Genomic DNA, 26,108 nt, shown 5'->3' on the forward strand with positions numbered 1-26,108 from the left:
AGCTGTTGGTTCTCCTCCCGAAGAGCACGCGCCTCAGATACGTCCTTGGCGCGAGCTGCTTTCAACTTGTCGTTTTCACGACAAAGCAGCTCGACGCGCGGCTGCATCCGGGCCTGGAGAACCCGAAGCTCATTGGTTAGCCTACCCTCCTGGTAGCTAACCATGGCTTCCCCCAACGCACCCGGGGGAGCAGCGTGGCGAGCCCAGTCCACGCACTACACAGGTGTGCGAAGGGTTGTTCCTCGGCGAATGTTCCATCGTGGAACATACACTTCATTGGAATCCGACACTGCAAAAGAAACAAAAGCAGTAAGGAAAAGATGATAAAAAACATAAGGGAAAAAGAAAGGAACCCTACGCACCTGTAGGGACAATGACAGGCCGATAGCCGCCAAACCCATCACCTGAACCTAAAGGAAATCCATCCAACAGGTCAGGCAGACGGGAAGGTGGCAAAGATCGGCGGGAAGCCCTGCGCGTACCTGATGGTCCGGCCGTCGGTGCCGGTGGCGCGGGCATGGTGGCAGCCGCCGTGGTCGCCGTTGTGGTCGCCGCCGCGGTCGCCGCCTCATCAGCAGCAGTAACCGCCGGCTCCGTGAAGGATGCTGTAAAAATCGCACTCACGGCCGGCGGTGACGTCATCTCGGCCGGAACAGTTGGCTCAAAGGAATGAGCAACTGGACCAGCGGATGCAGGCGCAGGCGCCTGGGTCGATGCCTCAGGAAGGCTGACCGAGCCTACCGTCATTGGCGGGGAGGTACTCCCCTGCGTTTCACCCCGGAGTGCGTCAACATCCACGCCTGCATAAAGAAGAAAGTGTTAGATAAATTTATGAAATAATAAATCTACAAAGACAACTATGATTGTACTTACGGGTTTTCTTGACCCTGAACGTACGGACGGGCGGGGAGGAACCCGATGGAGCCGGCCTCTTGGTACCGGTCACCGTCGTCTTCGTCGGTTCTCCGGAGGTAACGGACGTAGCCTCCGGAGCAGTGGTCTTCTCACCGCCGGGCTTCCCCGCCACCTCTTCACTATCTGACTCCGAGTCAGATAGAACCACCGGACCAGCCGTGGAGGCCTTCTCCTTCCCTTTCCCGCCGGCAGCAGCTTTCTTCTTCCGCACCAGTGGAGGAGCATCTGAAGATTCCTCAGAAGAAGACAGGTCAAGAATTCCAACAGCGGGTACAGCATTGAGGGATTGAGGAAAGAATATCGCCTTACCTGGCCGCCGGTGGCTCAGGATCTCGTGGCCCAGCGGATAGACCTCCACAAAACGATCCGCCGTTTGCTCCAGGATGGGCAACTCGCCCTCGTCCAGAGCACGAGTACCCATCCGCGCGGGACCGTCGGTTTCCCGCGGGAACAGAAGCGACTCCAAATTATTTCCCTCTGAAAGAAAAGAAACAGTTAGAAGACAAACTTGTATCAAAAAGAAAGACAAGACATACCATAGGGAATAGAGTTCAAACCGTATTCGAGAAGGATGGGAACCTGAGACGCATCTTTCCACACCCGGCTCATCCCTAACATAACCATCCCGGATTCCGCAAACCGGTAAACCGGAGATTGGATCCGGGATATCTTCGAAAACCATTCCGCCTCCTGGTAGTTGGGGGCGTGAAGGCTCGGTATCGCTTGGCCATTTTTAAACTTCATGGCAAGGGGGATGGCGCGGGCAGAAATGTAGAAGAATTCCTGCTTCCACGCGCGAAGACTGCGCTCGGTGTCGCAAATCTTCAGACCCTTAATGCGGGTCGTCAGGGTGTACCACCCCTAGATGCACCTCCAGGTATAGAAGGTCATCAGGCGGTCCACATGGGGCTCGATGCCCAAAATCCGGCACACCCACTCAAAATGGCGAATCTTGGCGATCGCCATGGGGTGCAGCTCGGTCAAATGAACACCGTGCCTCTCAAGGACACGGTAAACAAATTTTGTCAATGGGAATCTAAGATTCCCATAGACAAAAAACGCAGCATAAACCCCGATCTTGCCTCTGGGGGCATCGTACACGGTCTGGTGGGATTCAGGAAACTCAGGCTCGAGGGGATCGAGCATGAACTTCCTGACAACATACCGGTACTGATCGCCGGGCAGAGCACACTGGCACTCGCCAGCAGTACTCCTGTCTTCGGCCACAGCTTCAGCATCACGTGAAGACATCTTGCAGAGGAAGAAGAAAACGATTTCGAGAGAATGCTCGATTAAATAAAGGAGTATTCGCCGGAAATCGCCTTAAAGATGAAGAGAAGAGTGGAAAGTGTGAATTGCGAATAACCCTCTCCCCCTTTATATAGTAATCGCAATTAATGCGGTGAATTTAATGCGGAGGAGAGAGAAATCGAAGGTGCAATGAAACTATGACACATGGCAAAAAGCAAGCTGGCAACAGCTGTTGACAGGACGCGTGCCAGTAATTTCGCGGCCACGCGCCCGAAAATCGTGCCCACGCGCCTGAAAAAGCGACTGGAATGACCATGTTCTGTCACGTCACCATAACTTCCTGCACGTCTTGACACAGTCAGAAGAAACCGTCGCACGACGTTTCAGATGTCTGGACTGTTCTTATCCTTACCAACCTTTCGAATTTCAAAATTCAAAATTCAAAAAGATTCAAAAGTAAGCGGGAAAATACCCCTTACCTTGGCAACCAAGTAACCATAAGACGGATGCGGGTACAGTGTTAAGGCAAAACCCTTCACATACCTAGCACCCGCAGGGAATTGACGCCAGAGGTACCTTGAAAGTAAAGTAACTGTAAGACGAGCGCGGGTACAGTGTCAAGGCAAAACCCTTCACATACCTAGCGCTCCGCAGGGAATTGAAACCAAGAAGGATCTTTTGGGCAATGCTTGTGGAAACGGAAATAACATCCCCGCATAGCGGGAACGTCGAGAAATACATTGTTTTGAGGCTCTAGGATGGAATTGGTGGTTTAAACATAATTGATCACTATGTTCAAAACCACTGAAACCTCAAGGAGAATCCACACAAGTGAGACTCAACGTTCCTGACTTGCGAGAAGGTTACATACCTACCCGCATCATACCCAAAGATCAAGCAAAAAAATCGGGAATTTTTGCAAGTGACATTAGGAAATCCGCGGGAAGAATCCCCACGGAGAACCTTAAAACTAAAAACCTTTTCAAAACCCCTTGCTTAAAGTCCAAAAGTTCACCTCACTTTATTGAACATTCATGAGAAGAACATTGGACTGGGGGGACTTGAAGAGGTAGGTCCCAGCAGAGCCCAGTTGGTCCCGCAAGACTCACCTTAAACAGGGACGTCTGCGCAAAGACCATCTGCTCCCGCAGGACCCACCATGCTCATAGAACCTTACGCGCAGTACGCAAGCTGTACACGCAGGGAAAGCCTCCCAATGGTGAAGTACCCCGCCTGTTCCCGCAGTTGCGGATACAAGCCATCAGGGAAGGCTACCCGCGGACAGCAGGGCTACACGCACAAGACAATAGATACTTCAGTAGTCACATGAAGGAATGAGCAAGGCGGGAACAATCCCGCCTAAATGAGCCAGTCTGTATGATTCTGAAAGATCTTCTGTACTATACCTACCAAGGTATGGATAGGACAGACGATCTGACCAGAACAACCCATGAGCCAATCACAGGGTGACAGCTCACCGACAACAGTGCGAGGAGGAGCACCCTCTAGTACTGTTTGTCACTATTAGCCGCTGCCTACTCACCAACCCTTACTGTAGGGCGTGCGCAGCCTACAGTTGGTGAGATAGTGTTACTGTTGGCCGTAACCTATTCACCAACCAGCATGGCCTGCGTATAATCTACAGTAGGTAGGACGTGCATAATCCACAGTTGGAGGAATAGTGCAGCCGACATAGTTACTGTTGGCCGTAATCTATCCACCAACCAGTATGGCCTGTGCATAGTCCACTGTTGGTAGAACAGGAATACTATTCAGCCGGCTGTACCTTCTAGGAAACCTACCTTCGGCTATAAATACTCCAACATCTTGGAATGGTAAGATCATCTGCTATCCAGTTATCTAGCAATCTCTTAATATACACTTATATTCAGAGCAACCTAGTCTGATTCTCACGCCGGAGGGTGGTCACAAGGAGGAACCCCCCTTCTCAGTGACGAGCTTACGGTGTTTGTTTTGCAGGTCTCCTGAAGAACAGCCTTCTCAGCTAGACCTCATCCGTGGGAAACATTACTTAACCCCCAGATTATCTATAATCTGTACCGGGTCACTTAGTGTTTCTTCAAGACCCATATATAATTGTGAATTATTTATAAAAAGAAAATCTAATATTTATGTATTAAACGGTGGGGTCCTAAAATGTGAGCCATCTATGTCACTTGGACATACATGAATTCTCTTTCAAGAAGCTGACCCACATGCAAATTCATATAAAATAACTACCGTTTTCTTATGTCGATCTATACATGGGTGAATATGTGTGTATATGTATATACAAACTTCATCATCATCTAAAAAAACTTGCTCTCTTTTCTCTTTCAATGTCTAGGGTTTATCCTAAAATATCTTCTCATTCTTCTCCTTGTTCTTACATAACTTTAAAGCCTGAATCTTTCACAATATGGATGAAATCTTTAGTTTTCAACACTCGTGGATGCACCGTATATAATTCAAAAGGTGAAATCATTTATCGGGTTGATAATTACGACAACAAAAGTGGTGAAGAAGTTTATCTCATGGATATTCGAGGCAAAGTCCTATTTTCATTACTACAAAAGGTACCATTTCATCCCAAATACACGCATAACAATTCGTCTTTTTTATTCATGGATGTAGATTCATCGGCAACCTGGTTAATTCAGGGCTTTTCATATATCGATCAACCATTATTCTCGCATTACACATAAAGGTGTACCGCAATTACTAGATAATTAATGATAAAACATGAATAACAATCGTAACATAAGGCCGGTATTTTAAACCCCGTATTTTGGGTCGGTTTCCTATATCATCGTACCTGCAGTTTTTTTTTCTAAAATGCAGGTTTAAACCGGCAAACCGGTTTTAACCCCAATAGATTTTTGATATTTTGCGGCCCATAATTTGTAAAATTTACTTTTAACCTAGCAATTAACATTGAAACAAATAACTTTTAGATTATTTTAAAATCAAGTGCTTTTATATTATATTTTTATTATGGATTAATAACTATCAAACTTAAAATAAATGATTATTAATCAAATAATATTAACTGTGATAAATAATAAACTTGGCTAATAGTTGCCTTGCGGCTGCAGAAATTTAGCTTATTTGGATGCTGGGATGGATATAAATGGGATGATGCTAGTTCGGAGAAACAACTATGGTTTCGAGTAAGAAAAAACCGAAGTATATGCGTGAGTTTGTGTGATGGATGTGCATACCATATTGTTAGAATGGATGGGAAATTTGGGTTCAAGATTGTTGACGAAGATGAAGAAGGCGCACTAATCGCGGAGATTAAACAAAAGCAAACAGCCACAGGGATCAACTTTGGAGATGATGTATTTACATTAACAGTACAACCCCATATGGACCATTCGCTAATCATGGCAATCGTCATGGTCTATGGGTTGATAAATAATCAAATTTGATTGAAATAAAAAAAAATGTTTAAGGTATGGAAAATATTTGTAGCAGCGTAGGATATGAATGCACAAATGTACACCATCAACCAAATTTTCTCCGAGTCGTAATATCTTTTCGTTATAGTTTTCATTAGAGGCGAGCAATTTAACTGTCATAACCGTTAAACTGAACCATAACTGATATAACTGAACCGATTTTAACCGACATAATGCTGGGTCTATTTAATGAATTTTTATAAACCGCCAAATATGGGTCGGTTTTGGTTAAAGATCATTTCAAAACCGCTATAACCGAACCGACCCATTTATTTAACCAACAATATGTTTGGGATCAACTTCCACCAAACATGTTGGATTATATCATTTGATGTTTTTGGTTCAATGTTTGTTATCAAATTAAGTTGAATTTCATTGTTGAATTATATAATGTCATTCTTTTTTTTTTTGAATATTTGGTATTAATATTATGGATTATATACTTTGTTAGATTATGTCATGACGTTTTGGTACCAAACTTTTAGGCCCAATGTCACACCCCGTTAAGCGATTTGCGGAAACGTAAAACGAAAATGTAACAGACACCTCTGATATCAACCACATTGTTTATGAAGAACAATACAAACTACTTTATAATATTTTACGTTGATCTAACTTCATTTACAACTAGGTGATACAAAGTAAATCCAGCCCGTTAAGCGGCTTTACTTCCTATTAGCACACTTGCATCAATTCACCCAGCATTGATCGCAAGTCAAACACGTAGCACATTGACTTTCTAATCCAATCCAGTACCTAAAAAACATGTTAAAACGGGTCAACTACAAATAGTTGGTGAGTTTCACGAGTTTCAAGAAATCAGTTATGCATATAACAATCACAGTTTGTAAATACGTATGTATGTATGTATACATATATGTTCACAAGTACGTCTGTTTGCATGTTTATGATGTAATTATGCTAGGCTACAGTGAAGCCTTGACTGTCTGTGCTGCGTGCATCCATTTCCCACGCCCAATCAACCATTGTGGCTCCCCTTCCGCCCACAACATGCCCCGGTAGCTATATCTAACACTACATAGCCTGTTTGTATAAGTATGGTCATGTGCAAACGACGCTATGTGACACGGCAACCAGGCCGATTCCGTTTGGGTTTGTCAAACCAATAGTACTATTCACAAGCCACCGGCTCGAAGTTAATCACTGTGTTCGTGGGGACTTTTGTGTGGTAGCACTTAGATAATTCCCATCATCAAACAATTCAGAGTATATAAATATATATCAACATGTTTTTCTCCCCAAAAGTTCGTAAAAGAAGTTTAAAGTGGGGTGGTCATGAAACTCACAGTTTTGTAGGCACTCAGTGCGAGGTCAGGTCTGAGTTCGTTTCCATTGCTATCTCTTAGTCTCTATAGTCCATATTATAATAATATTAATATTTTAATATTATTATAATCTTTATACTAAACTGGGCTGTATAGCTAGTCTGGGTGTAGCTGTAACACCCAGAAAGTGTCAGTAGGTTTAGATTGTGATGTTGTTCACTTAAGACCGAACTTGGCTCAGTTTCTCCGTTTTCCCAGTTGGGCCAAGCTATTTGTTTATGCGTTCAGAAAACAGTTATGGGGATGTAAGCTTGGGTAAATGTGTTGGCTGATAAAATGATTAAGTTATAAAGAAAGATCACATATTGGGGTTCTGGATTCGTCACGGGGCTCGTTTTCGTTTATTCAGTTTGATTTGAAGAAAAATACGCACAATTTATCCAAATTGTCCGGGTTTCTCATAAAAAGTTCTTTTTTACTTAACTAATCCAAAAATATGATTTTTGATCACTCTTGGTGTTCTGATATTACAACAGGTTCGTTAATCACGAACTCGTCGGTTTATATCAGAATTGAATTTGTTTAATATTTAAATTAGCATAATTAATTATCTGTTAATCCTTAAATTATGAAAATTTACTCATTTATCAATTAAAATATGTAGATTTTAATAAAAATATTTCTGGAATTATTTACTGATATATTAATTTATAAAAATTCATTTTATCAGCTATATTTAGCCCGAAAGTCGTCCGATTATACCAAACGATCTCCAAAAATTCCACCAAATTTTATGAGTGATCAGAATCTATCCAAAAACAACCTGGAAAAATCCCAAACTCTAACAATCTTGCCAAATATCATTTCCGAGCCAAAAACGACTATGAAAATTCAAATAAATGCAAATACATAAGACATACTTAGGGTTTTCTAAATGACCCCAAATTTCATATGTGATCATAATATACCAAATCTGAGTTCCCCACAAAATTTCATAATTTTTTAAGCATTTTAACTATTTTTCCCAAATAAACTCCCAAATTTGGTAATAAATTCGCCAAATATTCTCGGATGGTCGAAAAATTATCAAATTTGAACAGGGACTCAATGATATGGTCCCTGATGTCCCTAAAAAAATTTTTAATAACCTAAAAATATACACATCACAATCGAATCCTAAACAGCTCGTAATCGAGCATTTCAACATTACCTTTGCGTTTTTCGCTCGTTTTTGGTCTCTTATTCCAATTTCCGGGCTTGTGTGCTTCTATGTAAGATAGATACAGGTCCTATATCACAAAACCAAGCATGTATCATCACAAGACCAGCTTTGAAACTTAGGGTTTCGATTAGGGCTTTAAACTGAACTTTTGAATCGTAAAAACGTGATTTAAACCCTTTAATCCGTGTTTATGGCCAAAAAACTTATCAAACCAGGTTCCAAACCATGTGTATGATCAAAATATATTTTTGGACCACTTCTAAGGTTTTTGCATGGTTAGAAATGATTTTTGGTAATCAAGGATCAATATTTATGGAAAAATTATAATCAAACATGCTTAAAAATGATTAATACATGAAGATTACCTTAAGTTTTGTGTTGTGTGCATGAAAGTCCAGAAAGTATTAGCTGAAATGTCTTGAAGAAGCTTGAAAATATCTTATGTAAAATATTATATATCAAGGGGTTAATCCCCTTGTTACGTACGAGAGGGTATTGGGCCCTTTATTGGGCCCAATATTGGCCCACTAATCTATTTTAGCAAGCCCAAACATTAAATCTCGAGTCCAAGTTTATTTCGGGTTCGGTTTTTGACGAGAAAAATATATCGGGTACGTCAAACAGCGTGAAAATGAGTGTTTTTCGACCAATTTTTTTTTTGTAAATTTATAAAAACATATAATTTGTTTGTTAAAATCAAAATATTTTCACGGATCGCTTAAAACATTACAGATAAATGTTTTGTAGGTCTTTTTCAGCTTAACGGATGATACATGCTTGTTTCGTAACTATCTTTCGCGTTTACATCCATAGCGAGTAGTTAAACGAGCATGTTTTGTTTAACTGGTTTGCTATCGTACTAAGGCCATAATATCAATATATTGGCTTATATTAAACGTATATCACTTATAGATGGCCCCCCGAGGTATCTGGGTCATAATCAGACCCGTTTGATTATCCATTCGTTCGATATGCAATAAGCGGTTAATCGCTTATTCGGTTTGTGAATACTAAGGTGTATCCGGTTTTGTCATGAATGTCACACCCAATTACATTGTTTTGATTACGGTTAACCGACCCATAACCGATTCACTATAACTTACAAAACCGATTAACCAAAACCGCCGTAATGGGTCGGTTATGGTCATGGTTATCCATGAACCAACATATCGGTCATGGTTATGGGTTTGGCTCAAAACTGCCCCAAACCGACCTATGCACACCCCTAGTTCTCACATTGAAATCAGCCGATAGGATTCTACGGCATGATGTGGCGGGAATTTGGTTGGTATTGGTTCATTCGTTATGATACTAACACTTGCTATAGTAATGAAAAGATAAAAATCTGAAAATAAAGTTGTGATATGCTCAAAAGAATATCGGCACGTGTTTTATGTAGAAGGAAAACTATAAAAACAAATACCGGCACTGTTTCCAATAATATCAATACTAGTCATAATAGGCTCAGTTTGTCACGGTACCGACACTGGTATCAATGTTAGGTCAGAAATTGGTTCGATTCGTTGATGGTACTAGTATGTAGGTCCCAATACAGATCCGAAATATATGAACGATTCTACAAACACACCGTAGATATGTGGAATCCGTTTACGGAGCTAATCGGTAAGCGAAAATGAATGATAATGAACACATGATGCAACTAATGACTCGTTGAAGCTCATTCATCAATCGAACAGAGTAATGTTACAATCGGTTACAATGAAAGTGTGTTCGATCTCTACCTATAGGCTTGTAAAGTGAACACACACATAGGGTATGTTTAGTTGGAGATAATGGAATGAATGGGGAATGGAATGAGAGAAGGAATATAATAGACAAGGGAATGAAATGGATCATTACCATTCCTTTGTCTTGTTTGGTTAACCTATAGGAATGAAATGAATTATTACTTTTTGTTGGTTGGTATCCAAAACAATTGTATGAATGAAATAGAAATAAAAAAAACACTTATATCTCAAAATATTTTTTAACCAAAAAAATAATTAAAAATAAGAAATAATAAAAAATAAAAATAATAAAAAAACCCTGCAATGGTGACGGTGGTAGCTCCGACGACGAATATGGTGGCGACGACGGTGGTGGCGGTGTCTGTCAGGCTGCAGGGGGTGGGATGGTAGCATTGGTAGTGTGACGATGGTAGGGTGGCGGCGATGATGGTGGCGATTTGGCAGCGAAAGTGGTGGTGGTGGTGATGGTCAAGCGGCAGCGATGATAACGGTTATGATGGTTACGGCGACGTCGGTGGCAACGGCGGTGGTAGCGTTGGTGGTGGCGGTGGTGGAGGTGGCGATGGTCAGGTGAAGGTGGTGGAGATGGTGGTGGTGGTGGTGGTTGTTGTTGTTAGGTGGTGGTGTTGCTGAGAAAGTACGGTGAAGGAGGAATGGAATGAAAAACCGGGGGGGTGGGAATGAATGGTTTTGATGGAATGAGATTCCATGTGTAATGGATGATTCCATTTCATTGAGCAACTAAACATCACTTTTTTTCATTCCCACATAATAAATCATTTCATTTTCCCGTCATTACTGCATTTCAAACGCTACCATAGAGTTCTAGCACTAATTCACCTTAACTGCCACATCCTACCCATTATGTTTGAGTGACCATACATACGCCTAATATGTTCCTCTAAGTTAGACGTATGAAGTGTCATTTGCTTCCACTCTAAGCGTATGACTCTAATCTTTCACTTAAGCGTATGGCTCTCTTCATGTCATATTAACGATGCATATGAGACTTAAAATACCAAACACACATTCTAAACATCATATAGAACCTAATACAAAAACTAAATGAATAATTTGTTAAACTCTCAGCACTTGTCACTTTTAGTGTACTAACAAACTCCCATTGACAATTGTTGGAGTTCATCAAGCTATGTCTTTGTCTCTTTGCTTTCAGTTGATCTTCACATGTGGTCTTTGTACAAGTAATGGCATATAGAAAATGAACTAGCAAACTCCCCCTTGTCATTAGCTATATGTCTTCAATCTTTATCAGGTTCAAGCTTGTACACACGATCAAAATCTTCACTCTCCCTTAACTTAAACTCTCTTGTTCATCTTCAGCTCACCATCTTGAGAAGATACAAGGATTGAGTAAATGCTAAGTCTTTCAAAACTGCAATCAACCAACACATTCCATCAATAAGCAGTCAAGTTCCAAATCTTGATTTAGCATTTTAATATCATAAATGTGTGACTAGAAATGTGTAATGGTGGTGAAAACATTTTGATAACACGACAAATCAATTTGAAAATATATATTACTTGTCGGAAGATCAAAAATAAATTGGAAAGAAAATCTTTATGAATTTTACAAAGTTTATGCTAAAACACACCCAAAATATTTTTGGTTTTTCAAAGTTTTTATCAAAACACATCTAAAATCTTTTTTAATTTGTCTAATATCGACAAAAAATAAAACAACAAAACTAGGCAGTAAAAATAAATTATATTTTTTTGTGAGAAAGATCACAACATGGAATCATATTGACTGGTAATGCATTTAGCTACAGATCCATTTCAACATTATTATGCTCATTATCCAAAGATGATTGTATATATAATTGTCTACTTTAAACTCAGACAAAAAACGTTTTGCTGCCTTATGATATGTAGTTATGATAGTTTTAAGCACAAATCATATGTGGACCGCACATATTAAACACAATCTCTATCAAACAACATGTATTTCAATTTATCAAATAAGCGACTTAACCATGTACCAAGCCAAAAAATATAAAGAAAATAAAGCAGAATTTAAAATTTTCCCTTAAGATCGGTATTTCTACACACAGATAAGAGTCTATTTTAACTAAGTAAGAAAGATAAAATAAGTTGAAGTGTATAAGGCCCTAATATTCAGGTCGATATATGACTTTCACACGTTAATGATCCAAGGCTTTATACGAAACACCAAAGAAAATAAAGCAGAATACTCGGGGTCTTAACTCTCAGGTCGGATAGTCTTATCAGCAGAGAGAATACAAGACTACAGCAAAAATAAAGCTGAATTTCGTTGCAAAATGAATTAAGAAAATAAGTTGAATTTCCTAGCAATATGAACGCATGTATGCAGAACAGTTTTTAAACTTTTAAGTACTTTAGTACAAATATTAACCATACTTCAAGATGATATACCACTAGATTTGATAAGCATTTAAGTTTATATCACATCAGCACTTAATTGAGTTGTCAAACCTATCAAACACATCATGAATTTGAGCTTATGACAATTTTTAGTCTAATTTGTCCATGTGTTAGGTATGCTAAGTCAATGTACCATCATTTTCCCATTTTGATTGGATTAATTTTTCATAGTGTATTTTTATATTTTCCATAATACCAAAAAACACTATTTTTGTACTTTTCTAATTTATCCCCCTAAAAATCTAAAAAGAAAAGAAAAACTACAGAAAATAAGAAATCATAAGAAAAATAACGAAAAATGATCTTCCAACATGGATAAAATCTTTTGAAGATTTTGTTCACTCAAAACAAAATCTTTCATTAAAAAGTGTATGATGAACAAGTTTGCTAGTTGAAGACCTTTATGATCTTTAAGAATTTCAATGAATATCATTTCAAATCAAACCAGCCATCATATGCTGAGATACTTCATTATCAATTGTTTTGTTAATAACAATCCAAATGTCATTGATAGATCTTATTAGAAATCCCTGCATAAAAGCTAGATAATTAATGAGAAACTGGAACCCAGACCATAGTCTTAGGTCGACTAGTATCCTCAACATGACCAGTAGATGGGATCTTTGGTTTCCAAGCTAGTAACGGTGTATCAACATGTTGTCTCAAGAAATCAAAATCATATAAAAGTGTGAGTCTTTTTAGAAAATTTTAAAAAATAAATAATATAAGCTCTTCTTGTTTAGTTTTCTGTTTAAGTGTCTCAAATTTCCCAAACGTTAATGAAACCTTGTTAAACTCACTTGGCAATTTGAGTCTTCTCCTGTAAGGACAATCGGCAATCAAATGTACTTTGTCATTGCAGTAAAAACATTTTCTCATTTCAACATGCGTCGAAGATGATTCTGTTATAGTCTTAGATGCTGAGGTTTGAGATTTTGAATTATGTTCACGAATGAAGGATTCAAAATGTTTTTGTCGAACATGGTTAATATTTAATAGGTTCTCTAACATCTTAACTTCATCACTTCAACTAAAAGTACCCTCCGTCCTTTGTGTAATCACAAGACAAAGAAAAAAAATAAACACAAAAGCCACAGAAACCGATTAAAAACTTCGCCTGCTACAAAATCCGATGAGCGGAATCTTCTTGTTCTTCCGATCGATACCTACGAATAATAAATAGCGCCGCCACAGGTCTGACTTACATGTCACCGCTCACATATACCAAAACCGCTGGAAAAACCGTATTTCCAATGCTGGACAAGTCCGGCCAAATTGTTTTGTTTCCAACACTTCGTTCGTACCTGCTTATGGAAAGAAAACTCCGATTCGGAAACCCTAATCGGTTCCGATATGCGTCGATGATAGCTTCTCCTCAAGCTACCGCTTGCCGCTCATCGATTATCGATATCTTGAACTTGGCTCTGATACCAATTCAAGTCCCGGATCAATAATCAAACATGAACTAAACAAATAACTCTTGTTTATTAATCTGAAAATTTTACTCAAAAAACTGATTACAACTCTCAAACCTCAACTTGGTTTGACTCTTGATAAAGCCTAACTCGGTGCATCTAGATGAACCCTAACTCGGTTACATCTCGTGTATCTCTCTAGATGAACCCTAACTTGGTTATATCTCACACGTTTCTTGATGTCTAACATATCTTTGCTTATTATATATATAGACTAACATAATTTGCTAGCCAAGACATTACTAATTATAATTACAATACAATTAGGAAACATAACCAACTATACCCAGCTTGTCAACATTGGTCCCTCAAGTTCACCGACTTGTGACTTAGAGTCCGAAATTACTTCCAACAGATGTTGGATTAGAAGGCGTCATCGATAAATCTGAAGAAGTATTGCTCCGATTAAGAGTTGGTTATATGATGATGAGAAGCTATCTGGGGTTACACGAAGTAATGACAACTCTTTTCAATTGATTTGCATGCCATGAGCGTCAGTCCATTCTATAACGGGGAATGATAGCAAAGCTTCTTGGTTCAATAACTTATTATACAGAGAATGCAAATACGAGTTTGATCAAATCTAACTAGGTCCATCAAAATTAAATACAAGACAAAGTTTAAATTGGAAAGCCATGTGATTCACCAAGAGTGCATAAAGCCAAGAATATTCAAAAGAGTTCCTATTCATGCTCCTTTACCACTAAATATTCTTGATAAATTCATTAAATGTGAGTGTGAATATAGTATTGGGCAAGCTGAAATTGCTTGCATGGATAAAATTTACAATATTATGGATACAATTAATCTGACAAAGTTTGGAAGAGATAACATATTAAAGCAGCAACTAAACAAGATTGAAGCACCAATTTATGATAAACCAAATGCTGAAGAGTTTTAAAGAATGACTAATAGAGATATTTGAAAGAAGATGTATGTGTATGATGGCAGGTATAATGAAGCTAGCGTTAGAGCAATTTAATTACCTGACCATAGGAGGAGATTGTAAAGGCTTATATAATGTTTCGGTATCAAAAAATGAAAACGAAACTTCATAAGCGAAAAACTATACAAAAAGCAAGAACTTGGAGTTTGCAATAATGCTGTTGATGTGAAGAAACCGAAAACTTATGTGGAAAGTGAGAACTCCATGGAAAGCAAAAACTATATAATAATTTGTATTTCATAGTATAAACAGGCGTTGGTTTGTTCATTTTGGTATTTATCTTTGAGATTATAGTACCCTGTAACACACACTTTGGTGAAATACAATCAGATCTTTTGTTTAGTCTTTAGCATTGATTACACACTATGTTGATCATGTTTACACATGTGTATCACTGACTGCGCCTATGATTCTCGTTATTCAATCCATACATTATTAGATTTGATAGATCATGATCCTATAATACCGCAACCAACGATTTTCAGGCGGCACCTCTATGGGTGTGAATTTCGGATGCGACACGAAAACATCACACAAACCTAACACGAATTTCATGGATTTGGATTTGGTATAAATGGGTAAGGTCATATTCAGGTCGAACATGCGAACCCGTTTCTCTAAATGGGTTAGGTTCGGGTCAACCTGATGGGTTTGTAGGTTGACCCGTTTAACCAGTTTCTTTTGTATTATATATTTTAAAATATTTTTTGTAATAATTTAAATTGGTTGGTTATCTTATATAAAAGTATAAAACTGAAAAGGAAACTGACATAAGATTTATAATTAAAATGTAAGATTTTTTATATGAATTGGTATATTTTGTTGTAAAAATATAAAATTTAAAGTATTAATATGTGAAAAAGAACATAAAATAAGGAATTTTCGGGTCAAAGTGATCTTGTTCGAGTTAACCGGTGATTATGCAAAGACAAGTGCCTAACACCATTTACGGGCTCGGTTCAGGTTCGAGTTCATGTCAAACTTTTAGGTTCGGGTCAGGCTGACAACTCGTTTAACACCTATGCGACACTTGATATAGATTAAGTTAAAAAGCAAAAAGAAAGATAGGAAAGAAAGCACTTTAGTGTGAATTAAACTTCTGCAACAGCCCAACGTAACCACACCATTATATTGTCCTCTTTTGCCGAAACCAACCACCATAGCCTCACGCATTTATAACGTGTTGTGACAGGAAATGTATCCATCTCCTTATAAAAAGGTTTTATTCTACTCCCCAACTAATGTGGGATATTAAAATTTACCCCCTTAAGGGTTTCAATGTCCTTGTGGACCTGGTACCTCTGGCTTGACCTTGGCTACGATACCATCTGTAACAGCACAACATAACGGCATCATGATATTTTCCGCTTTAACTGGGAAGTACCATCAATATTGTTCACTTTGCCCACAATGAGCTCACGAATTTGTTTTTGGTTGCCTCGGTGAAGACTTCCAGAAGGTCACCCATTCTAGTACTACTTCAATCTGAGCATGCTTAATTGTGAAGTTCTTTTCTCATCCACTAGCATTGAGCCCAAAACGCGTTGGTGATTTAAGAGGCGCAAATTCTTTATGAACCAAGAAGCTCTCGTGTTCACGGTGATGTGAGATTGACCTAGGGTGTTACTTACACCCCCCCCCCCCCTCCCCCACTCCCACCCCTAGTCTCATCTTCCTTGATGAGGTTTGCCAAACAATCCAATCCAGGATGTAGGATTCACCTATGGTGTGCCTCTCGACACCCCCGGAGACTCACCATCCTTGATGAGGCTTCGGCACATGAATGGCTCTGATACAATTTGTAACTTGGGGTCTCTCATATCACCAATATTGTTCGCTTTGCCTAAAAAGGGCTGACATATTTGTTTTTTTGTAGCCTCGGTGAAGACTTCCCCGGAGGTTAACCATTCTAATACTACTTCCACCTGTGCATGTTTAACTGTGGAGTTTTTCTCCCATCTACTAGCGTTAATCCCAAAATACATTGGTAAATTTAAGAGCCGAGTCATTCCTTATGAACTAAGAATCTCTCCTGTCCACGAGCGATGTGGAATTGGCCTAAAGTGTTACAACTTCATTTTCAAAATAGAAAAATTATACTAAAACATCAAGAAAAAAAAACCAAACACAATTGGTTTTATTTTTAAAGAAGTTAACAAACACAAGTTATTAGAAAACAATCAAATTAAATGAAAAATAAATGAGTTAAATACTTATATCATTTATGGTATATATGGGTGAAATTGAAACTTAACAAAAAAAGAAAATACTGAGAACCAAGATTTATTGTATATAAAACTTTTTGAATTCAAAAATGTTCTCTTCACTATGAATCAGAGTAACTTAACTTCAAAGGACGTAAGTGTTAGCTATCATTCGGTGAAAAAAGTAACCATCTAACTTGGTAAAGATATCACTGACTGATCAACGCCCTAAATTACCGGCAGATCACCAAATGAATATCAATTACTAGAGAATGTCGGGTCCAAGATATTTTCCACCAGAGTCACTTTTAGGTGTTTGGGTTTTTATCAATTCGACGTTAGAATTTTCGGGTCAAGACAACACTGTATTATAATTATGATAAAAAAAGATTATCCAGCTCTCATTACAAATAATTTTATCACTAAATTTTCAATATAAAAACAACTAAAAACACTAACGTGAATTATGTGAGTAGTAGAGACCTATAGAATGAGAAGAAGGGTTAAGTCTAGCCACACAAAAATATATATCAAATCACATAAAGTCATCTTTCTTTTTCTCCATATGTAAAGCTACGATCAGACATTGGTCCTATGCATAAACGTCACATAAATTAAACCCTACCATATTCACCATAAGATATGCCAATGGGGGAACAATTAACCAAAGACATCACTAAACCATTAAAATCTGATGTGACCACTGTGAACAGTAGGGCTTGTAGTTTCAAATCTTCAAATAAAAACTTAAAAGATGAGTAGGTGACGGAAAGGTGTATCTCAATTTCATAGTATTCAAGACTGATTTATCAGTTGATGATGTTGGGGGCTGATACAAGACTTATGTTCCTCACTGCATTGGTGGAACCATGAAAATTTTTCCTACAAGTTCAGTACTTTTCGGTGCTTTGACTAATTACTATCCATTGTCAAAGTTTTTAGGTCGGTAATGCAAAGTAGGTTGTCTTTCATTTTCAAAAATTTGCCCGTTATAAGCCAAATCAAATTAACACAATATATTTCTATGATAAAACACATCTCATTGTCTTTAGGTTAAAGTGTTTAAATCTCTCGGTGTCAACGATGTTTATATACAAGACCCACTTTCACCATCCGTTATTTCTTCGTGACCGAAGACCATCACTAGATAAACACCACCACCAACTTATGTTGACAACCAGCACCACCTATGCTGTTATCCAACATTAATCACCATCAAAGTGAGCCTTTTCGTTGTTGATTACCGAAATCCTCCGTTGCCCGTAGTCAATTGCTGCTACCAAACATATAACAATATACTTGATGAATGATACGTTTTTTTTTTCAATTAAAATTACTTTAAAATTTTTAAAAAGAAAATAGGTTTAGCATGTTATAGTAGTGGATAGCTGGCCTCAGTCTAGTAACTAAAATCCGTCATATTCTGTCTAGAAAATAAGAAAAATATTAAACCGACTCTTTATGCTCATATTTTTTCCATAAGTTTGAAAACTACGTTACAAGTAAAATATCATATTTGAAAAACTGGGATGATAATCCGTGTTCCACACGGGTGGAAAACATATCAAGAAACAATAAAAAATGTAAAATACGTATCCAATCAACACAAATATCTGACATAAGTTTTTTACCAACAGATATTACAAAGAATGTTAAACTATGTCTATAACATAAAAAAAATACTTTATAAATAAATAATTCAGTAAATAAGGAATAATATTACATAAATGAACTATTATGCCTGAAAAAAAATAAAAAAAACACATTAGTAACAGATTTTGTAATATTATTTGAAAACTAAGCTTACAAATACATATCAGGTTTTAACTTATATTTTCACCCGTACAGAATTTTCGTTCAAAAACCTTTTGAAACAAAAAAATGTCGGTTATAGATGAGGCGAAGAATCTGGTTACAAAACGATGAGGAGCGTTATGATTTTTGAACGAAGCATGTGTCTTTTAAAGAAGAAACGATGAACAATTTAAACCTAGTAAATTTAATAAGTTTTTTAATTCTAACAATAATTAGAATAATTAATTTCATAATTACATTAATAAGTTATAAAAATATAAAAGTCAATATAATTGATTAAAATCTTATTGTTAATATGTGGAAATTAGATTTATGGAACGTTGATGACATAGAAGCCCATTTGGACAACCTAGGTGAAGAACATGTGGACAAAATTGTGTTGTTTTAATATATTAGTTAGATTAGATGCTCGTTAAATCAATTACTATTTTTGACTAATATTATACCAAATAAAGGAAAGTGTTAAATATAATAAACTAATATTTTAATTATTATAACAGTTAGGTTCCTATTTATACATAATAAGATTTTCAAATTTTAAATTGATAGGTCATAAAAATAAATTAATATTAGTGAAACTTGGAAAAAGGCGTATTAGGAACAAAAAATCACAATATATAAACATAATTTTAAGTAACAAACCTATTAAAAATCATATCGATTAACCGATAATTTAAAAAAAATCTACCTTTAAACCCTATATAGATTAAAACATAAATCTATTAATAGGAATAGATTAAATATCCAATTTATTAATCGTTAGTATAAAAAATCATGCAGTTAAACTCTAAATCCAATAACAGTGAATCAAGTTGATGTTGTTTTTCACAAAAATCGATTAAACGCTAAAATATAAATCATACCTGATAATTGCAAACGATGAACATATTTGATGTTGTTTGGATTATAAAACCGACAAATCATGAAGAACCGGTTATAGATGAGGCGAAGAATCTTGTTACAAACGATGAGGAACGTTATGATTTTTGAATGAAGCATGTGCCTTTTAAAGAAGAAACGATAAACAATTTAAACCTAATAAATTTAATAAGTTATATAATTCTAACAATAATTAGAATAATTAATATCATAATTTAATTAATATAAGTTATAAAAATATAAAAGTCAATATCAGTGACTAAAATTTTTTTGTGAATATGTGGAAAATAGATTTATGAAAGGTTGGTGACATGGAAGCCTATATAAACAACTTAGATAAAGGACATGTGGACAAAATTGTGTTGGTTTAATATATTAGTTAGATCTATCAACCATCAAACTGTATGAGATACAGCATAACTTTTATATTGATCGATACATTTCAACCTATACTCGAACCATAACCCCACATACTTATTATTGGCCATGGTTATCTCAATCCCTCCTCTCTTTTATATATACATACATACATGCATACATACATACATACATACATACATAATGTATGTATATACGTTATATATAGAAGATGGATCAAATACACACAAAAAATTTGGTAAGAAGCGAATCAAACAAATTGGCGGCAATAATTCTGTAAATAAATTATTCTTCATTTTCATCCTCCATATGCAACCCCTAATTAACTCTGGCGTTCCCCAATTGCTCCCCATCACTCCCACATCTCTTCTTCACATCATCCACGAGGTCGGTGAAATCACTTGAGTTGTATGATTCAATTAAATAGAAAATGATCAATTCAAAAAACGGAGCGTGAAATAACGGGCCTTGATCAATTTAAATAACAAGGCTCAATAAACAGAATGACACATCGTGATTATTCAATCATAAAATAAAATATTGATTTTATTTGCTATCAATGGCTGAATAGACGAACATTGATTTCTTCAATGTGTCTTAACCGTTAAAGTGGTTCGGGTGGATTCATTACCCATATAATATAATATATAAAGGGGAATAACTCAACAAGTTACATGATACCCCTTTGCTCATCCCTACCTTCACCCACAAATTACACAAAAGTTGGAGACTAATATGGTTTATAAACCATGGTCCATGTTATATGTTGGTTAGGGTGGGGTGGGGTGGTGTGCAAGGTTAGCTAGCTAAGGTTCATAATCATCTTCACATGGTGTTTTCTTAACTGCCCACCCAAGTGGCAATGTTATTTTTGAGATACAAATATAAACAAATCCAGATGTTTGATCTGGTTGGACGTATAGGGTCACTAAATATATGCACAATAATATGATAAGATCGTTTTTATACTATTTTTTTTCTTTATTTCCCTTATCTTCAGTAAAAATGTGAAATGCTGTGTTGACATGATCTTGGTTGCTCACTCTTTACTAGCGTCAATCATAAACCTTGTGGCTCGGAGCTCACTCTAAAACCTTCAAAAAAAAACTCGTCTAAATTAATAGGCTCAAATAAAAACGAGTCAAACTTGAGCCTAGGTAACTCGCTGGCTCATTTTAAGGTTTATAACTTAATACCGTCTATAAATAACTCCATATAATATGGTTAGTGAGCTCATTAGGGACCACCCTAATATTATTTTACTAGTTTTTATCCCCTTTATTACCGGGGTTGTTTAAATTTTTCGTTTCTAATATTGTGAATGTCTTTTCTTGGATTTTAGTTTATTTATTGTAAAAAATTAATAATATACTTGAACCTATTTTAATTAATTTATGTTGTCTTATGTTCATCTTTTTAATGAAACGCTGAATTAATTATCTATTTAATTTTTATATTTATTCTTTATGTTCATTTGTTATAATTTGGATATTATTTAATGAAACTTTTTATTTAAGTTAAACTTAAAAGAAAAAAGAATCTCTAATGTAACTAAATCCATATTGAGAAAGGATTTGACTGTGAGGTTTGTTTTGCATTTAACATTTCTAATATTTATATATTTTTTTGTATTTTAATTTTATTTATTGTAAAGAAATTAATAATATACTTGTGTTTGATGATTAAAGGGTTTCACAATTAAATGAGATGTTATAACTCGTTTAAAGGTATATGGGTTTGATAAGATCCATGACCTGCTTATTTTTTTACTATAAAATTATTTCATAATTATAAATAATATCTTTTTTTTTAAATTCGGATATTAATTTTTAGTATATCCCTATTTTATAGGATTTTCATATAAAATATTTGGTGAAATTATTTTTTTTAATATAACGAAATGTTATAACCTGTTTAGTGGCTACCTGAGTTTGGTGAGAATCAAACCCGTGAATTTAGGTCAAATGCATTAGAAAATACCAATTACAAATAAAGTAATTTGGTGACTTAAGAGAAACTAGAGAGGTTTCGTTTATATATATTTACAATACTAGGTTAGATAGCCATGTCATACATGGGCTTGACAACTTAAATTCTGTAAGTGATAACTTTTGATAAATAAAGTTGATTAATGCATTAATAAATATGAAGTTAAATTACAACTACTATTCACAAACTTAAAAATGAATCATAAATCTCTAAATACTTCTTTCGATACAACAGTAGATGATACACTAAAAATATGGTAACAACTAAAGTAAAATAGAATTATGAGAGCATAAATAGTACAATCGGAACAATACGAATCAGTCATCAATAGAAGAAAGCTTTCAGTCAGTCGAAAATGTGCAGTAAAAGAGAATCAATAAGGTTTTGATCGACAATATATGGATAGAAAGAAAGAAAGAGATTACAGTTATAGGGGAAAAGAAAGCGGGCTGGATTAAAGATCCACGTATTTTTAACAATGAACCCGCTAAGTAAGTTTTAGGAGCTAAAATGTTTCATATACATGTAAATGTTTTCTTACATATAAAAACGATATAATTTATATTAGACAAATTAAATAATGAAAATGTTTCGTTTATAAAAATGTTTTATAAACAAACCTAACGTTTTTAAGAAATAAAATACGTTTTGTAAAAGCAATTAGAGAAATCATTAAACAAAAAATATATAAAAAGAACTTTAAAAATGTATAATTAATGTATAATTAATAGGAGAGAGGGGCGGGAAACAAATAGTAAGAATGCATAAGGGAATGACATGTGGCCAGAGGAAACTTTTATTTATTATATAGTACTAGTTTTAGAGCCCGTGTAATACACGGAACGATTCATATACTAAAAGTACAAATAAATTTAAACAATAATAATTTGTGGGAAAAAACATGTTATATCTATAATTCTATTTATAATAATATCAATTGTTATTATTTCGTAAATGAAATTACGTTATTTCATTTATATTTATGTGCTTAAAACTTACTTGCTATCAACTTAAATAGCATGCTTGTTTCCATGTAAAGAGCTCCCATCAGCATGAAGTACACAATAATATTTAGAAAAAAAAAAAAGATGAACTACGTAATTAACTCTAAACTATAGATATAATGAACATAAAATAATATATTAATATAGTTAGTAAATAATGAATGAACTGAAATAATAATAAAATGTGAAGGGCCTCTTATAGGGCTAGGGAGATGATTCCAACCATCTTTCTATGAAACGCACCTATCATACAGTTAAATTAAGTTGCAAACTTGCAAGTATTAAAAATGCGATTAAATTAATAATAAAAAAAGACATATTTAAACTGCTTGTCACAAGGGAAGCTTTATAGAAACTTTCAAGTAACATAGCCGTCCTTAAGACCCTTTGTATTTCCTTAGCAAATAAATTTTAAACATGAAATGACAAAAGTTAAAAAAAAAAATGGGTTCGATCGCTTATAAAAAACCCACATGATGACATGAGAAGCAGATTTTTAGATTTCTAAGTACCTCAGGCAAGGAAACCATGATTTACTTTTGCAGATTCAATCGCTTCTCCAAAATCCAAAGACTTCTTAACATGATTACAGATTACACATAAGCTGGAAAACTGAAAGGACCAACACCTTAGCCAAAACTTTGTGCCTTGTAATCAAACATGAAAAATGAAAGAAGCAACACATAATGTTTCTGTGTGTGTTATGACATCATTTGTTGAATATTGTTAGATTCGCAAATCTAAAGTTGACTCGTATGATTTGTACCTAGATCAAATTCTACATTATGACACTAACCATCACTACACCAGTTTTGACCCAACTATAAATGTCTAACACCCTGCATCCTGACAAAAACTTTCTTTTCTTACTTCTTAGAATTTCAAGTTTACCCTCAATGTTTATTTGACCCATACTATATTGTGTTTCAAGTTTCAATGTGAACCCGTTTAGACAGATTACCCAACCCGCCAATCATATTAAAAGGACTATATAACATGGACCCACAACACACAAAAACTCTTTCATTCTAGGAATTGCTAGATAGATAATCAAGGGTTAATAAAGATTTATAGCTTAAAACTTACCAGAAGTTTCATCAAACGAACATTTAAACAAAAATTAATGAATCTTAATCAAAGAACTCAAAAAAAGAATTTCAAAAAGAAACAAACTACCAATACCTGAATGCGCTAACAACGAAAGTATGATCCGAATGAAAGCGGAATCAACCTACTGTCATCATCCATGTACTTGATATTTCAACCAACTTACGAGCTATGAATAGCAGCTGTTTGGATAACCAAACTCTCTCCTTCTGCGCCGCCCCTGCCTCGTCGATGGTAATGATTTGAATCAAAATAAAAATTACAATGATAAATTATGGTGCCAAAATTATCCAATCTTCTTTATTATTGTTGCTAATTTGCTATCATCTAACTTCCTGTTGGTGTAAAATGAAATTGTGTAGAACATGAATAAAGTTTAGTAGTTACACACCTAAGTATGGATGAAACGGTATTAATTGTTGACGATGGAATAGTATTACAATTGTGGCATCAGCTATTGTAATTATGCATCATACGTGGTGCTTTACAGTTCAAATGTACCAGTCTCCATTCTGTATGTACAAACCTATTAAGCAATTGACTAAGCATAACCCTTCAAAAGTGACAGGTCAAACGTGTCATTGTGTCTCCACCTCATGGCTACCACCACAATTAAACTCTGATATGGGTGGCGCAATTGTGTGTGTTGTTGTCGGGTTCTATTTAGGAACCCTAGGCGACGGCGCACGATGGTGATTGTTGATGGCAGCGGAAGACTTTTATATGTATGCGTCACTGTTGTTTTATGGTTACCGATTGTTAGTTGTGTGCTTTCTCTTTCTATATGTTGTTGCCGACGGTTTTTGCGGCAACTTTGAGTCGACAGTTTATGTGGATGGATTAGTTTCTTACGTTTAAACTTTTGTTCTGATTGGTGAATGTAAACATGAAGTTGAACTTTCTGTTGATGTTGTTTCGTGCAGGTATTGTATGAATTGCAACCACATGTCTCTACTGTTGGTGACTTGCCTGCACAACATGACTACAAATAAAAGGTAAATTCTATAGAAATGCTTTTTACTACAATTCTACTTCAATTAGCACAACTAAAAGGTTTAGTATCTTTTATTAATAATAAACTATTATTATTTGTTTCAATTTGAAGACTTTTTTCTATGAAGTTGCAAAAAACTAAAAACATTTATCATTTTATATCTGTAAAGAAACATTTTTTATTAAATTTTACATCACTTTAAATAAAATGAGATCAGGCTTTAAAGCAAAGGTCAAGACATATATCTGAATGCATATTATGTATCAAGTGGGTAATGGGTCAATCTGTTTCGGGTCAGTTGAGTTTCATTACTATAGTCCGATTTACATTAGACTGTACCTCTTTGATTATGGGATGCTGCTGAAATTCAATATTGCTCGTTTGCTTTTGATTTCAAAACTCTATAAACTGGTCGTATAATGGGTAAAAAGGCTACACATGTAGCTTATGGGTTTATTTTGTTTTGTGATAGTAGAACATATATCGCCATTGAAAGCAGTAGATTATTATGGAAAAGTGAAATGACGGCCACTGAACATTAAACGCACAGTCCAGGTTAAGGTTATGGTCATTTTCAAGTTAGCAGCTGTAATGAAGTTTGGTTTTGACATAACAGTTTGGTGACAGTAAATAAGGGGTTATTTGTAGTTTATATTTTGCTGGATGGTAAATTTAGTGTCATGGACAAGTTACTTTTGTTAATCGTATATATTTGAGCCTATTTGGTTGGTTCTCTTCTAATTTATTAACAAATTGCTTTTGTTAATCGTTTTGACGCCGCTGCCATTTTAACAGTTGTTATTTTGTATGTGTTTATAATTACTATTTTAACTCTTACTTTCTTATATAATTAAGGTATTAGGAATTTTGAAGATGAAACCACATCCTAAACAAGTTCTTATTGACAACTTTTTTAAAAGAAAATGTCAAGAGTTTAATGACATTGATGGAAGTCCAATTATTAGTAATGATGTGCAAGAACAAGATGATAATGATGATATTGGTCCAAA

The 26,108-nt window shown here is 35.7% G+C and overlaps 1 protein-coding gene across 1 annotated transcript; it reads left to right on the forward strand.

Annotated features, from left to right (window-relative positions):
* The first annotated feature begins 4,479 nt into the window (after positions 1-4,479).
* On the forward strand, positions 4,480-5,678 carry LOC143582817 (protein LURP-one-related 11-like). Its single transcript, XM_077065304.1, has 2 exons — positions 4,480-4,742; positions 5,262-5,678. The coding sequence occupies exons 1-2, from the start codon at positions 4,506-4,508 to the stop codon at positions 5,595-5,597; spliced, it is 573 nt and encodes a 190-aa protein (XP_076921419.1). The 5' UTR covers positions 4,480-4,505; the 3' UTR covers positions 5,598-5,678.
* Positions 5,679-26,108: the final 20,430 nt, after the last annotated feature.

The sequence above is a fragment of the Bidens hawaiensis genome, unplaced genomic scaffold, assembly GCF_021521415.1.
Source record: "Bidens hawaiensis isolate Kalapana, Puna unplaced genomic scaffold, B.hawaiensis_p1.1 tig00032018_1, whole genome shotgun sequence".
NCBI classification, from domain to species: domain Eukaryota; kingdom Viridiplantae; phylum Streptophyta; class Magnoliopsida; order Asterales; family Asteraceae; genus Bidens; species Bidens hawaiensis.

Excerpts from the sequence above, each read along its gene's own strand:
- LOC143582817 (XM_077065304.1), top strand. The coding sequence starts at position 4,506 with ATGTCTAGGGTTTATCCTAAAATATCTTCTCATTCTTCTCCTTGTTCT. Across the intron at positions 4,743-5,261 it reads TATTTTCATTACTACAAAAG|AAATTTAGCTTATTTGGATG; the intron begins GTACCATTTCAT and ends TTGCGGCTGCAG.